Below are 9,116 nucleotides of genomic sequence, written 5' to 3'. Positions count from 1 at the left end.
TAATATAATTTCATGGTATTTCTACATACGTGACTTTACCGAAAAAAACAACGAGTTAATCAATGGTTCTCTGTGTGAGTGAGTCTATGTGTCTCCATGTGAGTGAGCCTATGGCTCTGTGTCAGTGAGACTTTGGCTCTCTGTGTGAGTGTACTCTGTGAGTGAGTCTATGGCTCTCTGTGGGAGTAAGTGGGTCTCTAAGGCCACAACCATCTTGCCCCCTGCCCAGTGCGTCCACCTGATTGAACTGCAGAAGTCTATTGTCCACCGCTCCAGACCGCACAGATATCCGACGTCCACCTCCAGCACAGACACCAGCAGATTCTTAAACCTGGTGGTGGATGTAAGGACACGAGAGGGGTAATATTCAACCACCATAACCACCATCAATACCACCATTACAACCACCAAAATCACCGCTATCGTTAACACCACCATCAATATCACCACCTCCACCACAACGATCACAATCAAAATTACAATCACAATACTCTTTGGTTCTTTTGGTAAAGTCACGTAGGTAGAAAAAAAATAATAGATCACGACGTTTCGATCGCAACACAAGCAACCATCATCAGGTGAAAAAATATAGCGAGAAAGCTGCTGAAACACGAAGTTATATTGGCTTGAGATAAGCTCAGCCCAAGGGTAAGTGGGCGGGGCTAGAGGTAGAATTTGCATGTAAATACAACACCACATCGTGGAAAAGGAAAGAGAGACACAGAGACCGAGAGACACCCACACACAGAGAGAGGCACACACAAAGAGACACACGAGAGACACATATAGAGAAAAACACACCGGCAGAGAGAGACACCCACACAGACAGATGCAGAGAGATAGACACAGAGAGAATTACATAATTCTCCATGAATTACTATGGTGTGACAATGCCAATTACCAATGTCAAAGGGAACATCAATGAATGGTAAATGTGGGGTAATATCCCCAGAAGAGCATGTAGACTACATTAAAAAATAAAATAATCAGGCAATATAATATCACATATGGGTTCAGTTTAAAGTTTACTTACGACAAATAAGACTGAAATAATTGTGCTCCATAGATTATCTTAATGGTCAAGTTACATAACCATCACGGAATCACTTAAGCTGACCATTTAAAAAGCCGTTAATTGCAAGATGTTGAGCAAAGGAAATTGTTTGGAAGTTCATCTCTCCCTATGTACATGTTACTATGAATCTAAATCTGCATAGTTCTCGATCAGCAAAGTCGCAAACATGTTTTAACACAAGCAAGGAGTTCGGTGTAAAGCTGTTAAGCAAATTAACCACTGCACACGGTTTTAAAGTTCTCTGCCTGAAAGACAGCACTCTACCAAGTGTCACGACGCAGCTGCACACGCCGCATGACAATAGGCGGAGTGAGTGAATCTAAGGAGACACTGACCCTGTCAAAGGGGATCCCATGTCTAGAGTATTTGTGGCTGGTGCTACACATTTCTAACGTGATCTATCATTTGTGGAAAGGTCGCTTTTGAAAAACAGCCACATAGCTCAGTGGGTCTCACCTGGTAAAATAAAAAGTTTATAGAGTTCGTTCTGCCTCAACGCGTGTTTTCATAACGCCATTTGGATATGGCACGATGGATGTATTAGGGAACACGTTTTATAACGCGGATGCTAAGTGGATATAACGCGATTGAGTCAACAGAACCACGTCGCGCGAGTAGGAATGTGCGGTTGTACGGCTGCCTGGGCACAGCGTCACACGAGGCATTGGGATGCTGCTGGATGCTTCCTGATGCTCCCCACGCGCCTCAGTCTTTGTTCAGCCGACACACGCATCTCACGCTGTTATCACGGACTGTGCTTTACCCTGTATTAGTCATTGTAACGAGGGAGTTTACACAACGCGGTGTTATTCAGCAACGCAACTACCGCGTTATAGAACACTGCAGTAAATATTGTCGCGGTGTGGAAGGAGCAATGAACGTCATCTTGTGGCATGGAAAGGCATCGCAGCCCTAGCGAGCAGCCAGAGACAAAGCCTGCACGCACGGCAAAGTTGTGATTGACCCGGGGACTATTAGCAAGTGACACGTATGGACTAATGGTTACTCTAAATGACGATGTTGACGATGGTTATAACGTGCTGCAAATATGCTAAACGCACATCGCATTAGCTCTGACAAATAGCGGACTTTTTTAAAGTTATCGTTTACAATGGTTAATTTGTATATCATGCCAAGTGAGTAATTTGCGTGTGGACCCTGACAGCGGCACTCAATGTCCAACTCTTGCGAATGCTCTCAGGGGATCTTTACCGTGCGCTGCGTTCACTCACTCAGCCCCAATCTCCCTGTCGTGAACTCACCACTCACCCACTCACTCACCTCACCCTTCAACTCACTCACCCTCCTCACCTATTAATTCTCCTCATTAACTCACTCACCCTGCAATCCACTCCCTCACCCCCCCCTCCATCACCCGGCACTCACCGCCTGTCCGTGACCACCTCTCCCGTGCCTACAACCACAAACACCACCACCACCTCTCCCGTGCCTACAACCACAAACACCACCACCACCTCTCCCGTGCCTACAACCACAAACACCACCACCACCACCTCCTCCTGCTGCTGCTGTCGCGGTCTCCGCGTGGCGCCGCGGGCCCAGGGGGAGGCCTCGCGGCCCAAGAGCGGCGCCACGGCCCCCCCTCCCGCTCCTGGCTCCTCCCCCTCGTCCCTCCTGGCTCCTCCCCCTCATCCCTCCTGGCCCCTCCCCCTCGTCAATCCTCCCGCTCGCGACGTGGAGTGAGCTCAGCCCCGCCCCCCCGCCCCCACCGCCCCCCCCCCTGCGCGGCCCCGCTGCCCATTGCAAGAATGGCGGGAAGCGGTCGCGGGGCCTACCGCGCGCCGCCTCTCGCGTGATTGGCTCGCTTCGCGTCACGTGGGGAAGGCGGAAGAAGAGTATGGGGGAGGAGCTGCGCGGTTAGGGGCGGGGCCGTGGAGTCACGTGGTGGGCAATGATTGCCAATAAGTGGGCAGGGATGGCCGTACGTCACATCCGGTGATATAGGACACGCCCCTTCGTGACGTGCCTCACACTTCCTTCCGTCCCGCGTGCCGTCAACACGAGCTGAGCATGGCCCTGCTGACCGTTGGCGTTCTGTTAGCCCTGCTTGGGATGGAGATCTTCATTTATCTTCGTTTTAAGCTTTCCATCTCAGACTTTTACCGCGAGACCACGACGCTGCAAACGGAGAGGATGGGCCTGCAGAATGTGGAGCTCTGTCAGAAGAACAAGACCATGGAAGTGGAGAAAGATGGTAAGCTACCATTTTCTTTGGTTCTTTCGGTAAAGTCACGTAGAATGAGAATAAAATAATAAATTGATAAAATAAAATAACACAATAATATTCTCACGACGTTTCGGCCACAATACAAGCGGCCTTCATCAGGTGAAGGGGACGAGACTGTCTGGAGGACAGCGCTGGAGTGAGAAAGCCACGCTGAGATCGCGATCTTTAAGCTGTGTGAGAAGAAACAAAGCGCCTTGACAAAGGAATTAACATAATTTAGCATTGAAATGGCTGAGTGATTAGCTTGTGACTGGTCACAGAAAAGGCTATGTTAAAGTTAAAGCATACACATCCGCAAAGGCACCCCTTGACAAAGGAATTAGCATAGAATTTAGCATTGAAATAACTGAGTGATTAGCTTGTGACTGGTCACAGAAATGGCTATGTTGAAGTTAAGGCCTACACATCTGAGCTATTCACAGTAACTGGGTATACAATACAATATATAATGAATACTATATAGTGAACCAATAAATAATACAAAAATATAAATTACCTCAATGTTATCAATAAACTCTATATTCTCCAATCAGCTAAGCTACCAACAATAAGTTATATATCACAATGCTATATGGCGAAAAATGGGTGGATTCTTACCCTCAACTTTAGCAACACGGATAGCTACGGGTCCCGTTCAGACGGACGAGTTCATCGATGGTCGGAACAGAGGAGGGGGAGAGAGACAGCTGCGAGGCGCTGTTATACTCCATGTTGTAAACCATACCATTAACCACGGTTAAGCTATCCGTGTTGCTAAAGTTGAGGGTAAGAATCCACCCATTTTTCGCCATATAGCATTGTGATATATAACGACTTATTGTTGGTAGCTTAGCTGATTGGAGAATATAGAGTTTATTGATAACATTGAGGTAATTTATATTTTAGTATTTTTTATTGGTTCATGATATAGTATTCATTATATATTGTACTGTATACCCAGTTACTGTGAATAGCTCATATGTGTAGGCCTTAACTTCAACATAGCCATTTCTGTGACCAGTCACAAGCTAATCACTCAGTTATTTCAATGCTAAATTCGCCTAGTTATTTCAATGCTAAATTCTCCTGTTTGATTTGTACTAGGTGCCTCGGTGAATGTATATGCTCTGACTTTAACATAGCTATTTCTGTGACCAGTTACAAGCTAATCATTCAGCTATTTCAATGCTAAATTCTATGCTAATTCCTTTGTCAAGGAGTGCCTCTGCGGATGTGTATACTTTAACTTAGCTATTTCAATGCTAAGTTCTATGCTAATTCCTTTGTCAAGGGGTGCCTTTGCGGATGTGTATGCTTTAACTTTAATATAGCCTTTTCTGTGACCAGTCACAAGCTAATCACTCAGCCATTTCAATGCTAAATTAAATGCTAATTCCTTTGTCAAGGCGCTTTGTTTCTTCTCACACAGCTTAAAGGTCGTGATCTCAGCGTGGCTTTCTCACTCCAGCACTGTCCTCCAGGCAGTCTCGTCCCCTTCACCTGATGAAGGCCGCTTGTGTTGTGGCCGAAACGTCGTGAGAATATTATTGTGTTATTTTATTTTATCAATTTATTATTTTATTCTCATTCTACGTGACTTTACCGAAAGAACCAAAGAAGATGAATCCTTGCAGTCACGAAAACTTTAAATCGAAATTTAAGCTACCATTCTTAGATGTTCTGTTTGAGAGGAGACCTGATGGCTCATTGGGGTATTCTGTCTACAGGAAACCCACCCACACAGATTCCTACTTGAAACCTGATTCCCACCACCACCCAGCCCAAAAGAATTCTCTCATCAAAACTTCATACCATAGGGCTCATTGCATTTCGGACCAACACCACCTGACCAGTGAATTAAAACATGTACACCTGGCCCTCAAAAGGAATGGTTACTCTGACCGTACCATCCGCCAAGCTGTTTCTCCCTCGATACAGAAACAACCACTTGATACTCCGGCCAAAACCATTACACTACCATATATAGCAGGCGTTACTAAAAAGATTTCCAAAATTCTAAACAAACACAAGATCCAGGTCCAGTTCAATACATTACACAAAATTCGTGATCTGATCCCATCCGTGAAGGATGGCATTCCTGACTTACAGTACCCCGGGGTTTACAAATTGAGTTGTACCTGCGGTGATTGCTATATAGGGGAGACAAAGCGACATGTCTCTGACCGAATTCGCGAGCACAAATCAGATTTGAAACACAGCAAAACGAATTCTTTGCTGATAACTGTTACAACGCTGTGGGTGATCACGATATAATTTTCTCCGATACCAAGGTTCTTTGCAAACCCACGGTTTTTTATCAGAGATTTGTTCATGAGGCAATTCAGATCTACAAACACAGACACAATTTCAACCGAGAAGTTGGTTTCAAATTAAGCAACCATTGGAAAGATGTTCTAAATCGAACTAAACATAAACTAATTTCTGTGGTACAGTATATTTTTCAAGTAGTGGTACCCCAAACTTTCGCAGCTCTCAGCTCCCCCCCCTCCCGCTCCTGGCCCCTCCCCCTCGTCCCTCCTGGCCCCTCCCCCTCGTCCCTCCTGGCCCCTCCCCCTCGTCCCTCCCGACTCGCGACGTGGAGTGAACTCGCCCCCGCCCCCCGCGCCCCACCCTGCGCGGCCCCGCCGCCCATTGCAAGAATGGCGGGAAGCGGACGCGGGGCCGACCGCGCGCCGCCTCTCGCGTGATTGGCTCGCTTCGCGTCACGTGGGGAAGGCGGAAGAAGAGTATGGGGGAGGAGCTGCGTGGTTAGGGGCAGGGCCGTGGAGTCACGTGGTGGGCAATGATTGACAATAAGTGGGCAGGGATGGCTGTTACATCATAGTGTACGTCACATCCGGTAATGACGTCACGATAAATAACACGCCCCTTCGTGACGTGTCTCACACTTGCTTCTGTCCGCGTGCCGTCAACTCGAGCTGAGCATGGCGCTGCTGATCGTTGGCGTTCTGGTCTTGGCCATGCTTGGGATGGGGATCTTCATATATCTTCTTTTTACGCTTTCCATTTCAGACTTTGACCATGAGACCACGACGCTGTCTACGGAGAGGATGGGCCTGCAGAATGTGGAGCTCTGTCAGAAGAGCAAGATGCTCCGTCTGGAGCTACAGCATCAGCTGGAGGAGTTCATGGAGAACCGAGAGACTCTCCAGAGAGAGATCAGGAGCCTGGTTCAACAGCTTAAAGAGCGCCAGTTGGAGCTGGAGCCCACGAGAGTGCCTTGCAGGGAGAGCAAGTCTCTCCATGCGGATTTTCTCCGAGACTGCAATGCAGCACAGCGGCAAATGTCGCTGCGCTGTGAAAACGAAGATCTCCGGAGGTCGCTGCATGCCCACCTGAGGAAGTTGAACTTCCTGAATCCGCAGAGAGGGCAGGAACAGTTTAGGCTGCGCGGGAAGCTGGTGCGTCACGAGGACATGTGGCATGGGGAAAAGAGGCTGCAAGAAGAGAACCTGCATCTCCGTAGCCAGCTGAAAGAGCTAATATGGACCGTGTCTCAAATGTACAATGCCACCACCACCGACGCCACTTCCACCGCCGCTGCCACAGCTTCCACCACCGCAACCGTTTCCACCACCACTTCTGCCACCACCACCAAGCCCAAGAAGATGAAGAGATTTAGCCATTGGTTCCGAAAATTGCTGAAGCGCAAGTCGGCCATTTAAAAATATTGGGGAAATTGTGAAAATGACACCACCCTAATTAAAACATTACTCAGAAAGACAAACATACCCCATAGAACATCAACAAAGTCATATATAAGACAAAATATCGTACATTTGCATGCAACACTCTAATAAATACTGTATTGTGAGCAAAACATAAAGTTACTTAAATGGAAAAAAAATCTGTTATTGTCACTTACCTTTAGTCCGGATGCCGGTCTGCTTGTCGGGAGGGGGCGTAATGAGTCCCTGCACACACGGGTGGCGGTGGGAGGGGGGTGAACGTCCATACACACACAACAGCGACAATCATCCGCTGTATAGCCTTACCAGAATGTTGGGGCAAGCGCCTGTGAAGCTCTGAATGGCACACGGGGTGAATGGCCAGCACCCCGCCCGGCTGCCTCTCTTTATCTCTCCATACACGAGACTCTCAGGCGTACATGCGTCCGTGCACACACGCACAACAACAACGCAACAACCGTCGTTCACCCCTAAGTGGCGGTGACATCACCACAGCACTTGTGCCATGCTCGGTGCATTTTGAGGCCACGTGAAGTGTCGAAGGCTGGCTGGCAAGAGGTCATGTAATAGACGCAGGTGCCATGGATTGACTTAGGAAGATGATGGGCAGATGCAACAGCCGTGCTCCCCACTGTGCCAACTTTATTTGTGTCAGTTGTTTGGCGCTCTGCTCGTTGTTTTGAGCCTCGCTCCTCTGCCCTATGCTGTTGCTGGAGGGCAACTGCCTCCACCTCCCCAGCAGCGCCTTTCATGAACCTCCTCCACAGAAGCCGATCGTGACACTGCTGATACCAGTCATCAATAAGTCCAATCAGCTCCACATCCTTCTGCACCACATCAGTCCATCTCTTCTCTACCCCGTACCACGCCCATTTAGCACCATCTATCCAGCCAAATTGAAGCTGCTTGGGGATGCCGTGACTGCATACGGACTGCATGACACAATCAACGCAGCCTCGCTTGCTGGAGGATCCCACAGATGGGCATTTGTCCAGATATTCTAGGAATCTGTGAGCTTATAAAGTCCCGTCTGGTTAAACTCTGAATAGATCGTGGGCAAGCTAACCTTAATGTTCCTTTCGAGAGAGATAAGGGAGGGTATAACTGTGGCCGAGAAGACATGAAGATTTTTATGGAGTGACATGCCAGGTAGCTTCCACACTGTTGAGCAGCTGATGAAAATATAATGCTGCTCGAATTATTTTAAATGAGACCTCGGCTCCCAAAACGGACTTGATCATCAGCACACTGCCCACTCCACTCTCTCCTCAGGTGCCCCAAATACATGAGGAATTGAGGAAGGGAGCATTTTTATGATGGTAACGGCCCATATTTTAGTAGCATACTTCATGTTTAGCTGTAGTGTCTCCAACTTCTCCTTAGAGTGGGCAGTAATCACCAGATCATCCGCATTCATAATATGGTTTAACAATAGAGAGCCATACCATGACCGGCTCAGGCATCGATCAGCCTCCCATTATATCTATACCAGATAAATTCTACTGGTACATCCATGGAAATCGTCTCAAACTACGTAGTCAAAGAAAATGTTCAGTCGTGTAGGGGGCAGAGGACATCCATGTCGCACATTACTCACACGTTCTATCATCCCTTAGCTCCATTACGTCGATTTTTCATGAGACAGCAGTTGTCTTTCTATTGTTTATATATGCTTTATCGAAAGAAGAAAATAGTATATTTGCTTTAATTACTGTAACTCTGTGTTTTATTTAGCTTTGGTAATTTGGGTGATCCAGGTCTCTCTTGCAAATGAGACTCATCCTGGTCGCTTTAGTTCTCGCCTTGTTCAACTCAATAAACTGGTACTCACTCCATTATGAACTCACCCACTTCCTTAAATCTATGACTCGCGTAAATACTCCCTCTCCTCATGAGTCATATATTTACCTGATCACACAATCACCCGATCATTCACTGTGTCAACCTCACTCACGCACTTTTTCATGCTCTCAAGAATGACCCACCCATTCTATCACTACATTAATCACCATCCCCTTCCCTCATTGACCCACTGGTAAAATTAAAATACTCGACAGCAACAACACGTGAGATTGTACTCAGGCTTACACTCACATGTGTAAAG

At 47.3% G+C, this 9,116-nt stretch overlaps 1 protein-coding gene across 1 annotated transcript; it reads left to right on the top strand.

The window, feature by feature from the left end:
• Window positions 1-3,063: 3,063 nt before the first annotated feature.
• LOC142908473 (uncharacterized) lies at window positions 3,064-8,847 on the top strand. Its single transcript, XM_076059180.1, has 2 exons — window positions 3,064-3,290; window positions 6,336-8,847. The coding sequence occupies exons 1-2, from the start codon at window positions 3,107-3,109 to the stop codon at window positions 6,986-6,988; spliced, it is 837 nt and encodes a 278-aa protein (XP_075915295.1). The 5' UTR covers window positions 3,064-3,106; the 3' UTR covers window positions 6,989-8,847.
• Window positions 8,848-9,116: the final 269 nt, after the last annotated feature.

The sequence above is a fragment of the Petromyzon marinus genome (genome assembly GCF_048934315.1).
Source record: "Petromyzon marinus isolate PM22_M1 ecotype Great Lakes invasive population chromosome 84 unlocalized genomic scaffold, UKy_Petmar_22M1.pri1.0 chr84_unloc.4, whole genome shotgun sequence".
NCBI lineage: Eukaryota > Metazoa > Chordata > Hyperoartia > Petromyzontiformes > Petromyzontidae > Petromyzon > Petromyzon marinus.
The sequence above is the reverse complement of the archived record's forward strand: the minus strand, read 5'-3'. Positions and strand labels throughout refer to the sequence as shown.

Coding starts and splice junctions, on each gene's coding strand:
- LOC142908473 (XM_076059180.1), top strand. CDS start 3,107: ATGGCCCTGCTGACCGTTGGCGTTCTGTTAGCCCTGCTTGGGATGGAG. Junction 3,291..6,335: donor CATGGAAGTGGAGAAAGATG/GTAAGCTACCAT, acceptor TTTCCATTTCAG/ACTTTGACCATGAGACCACG.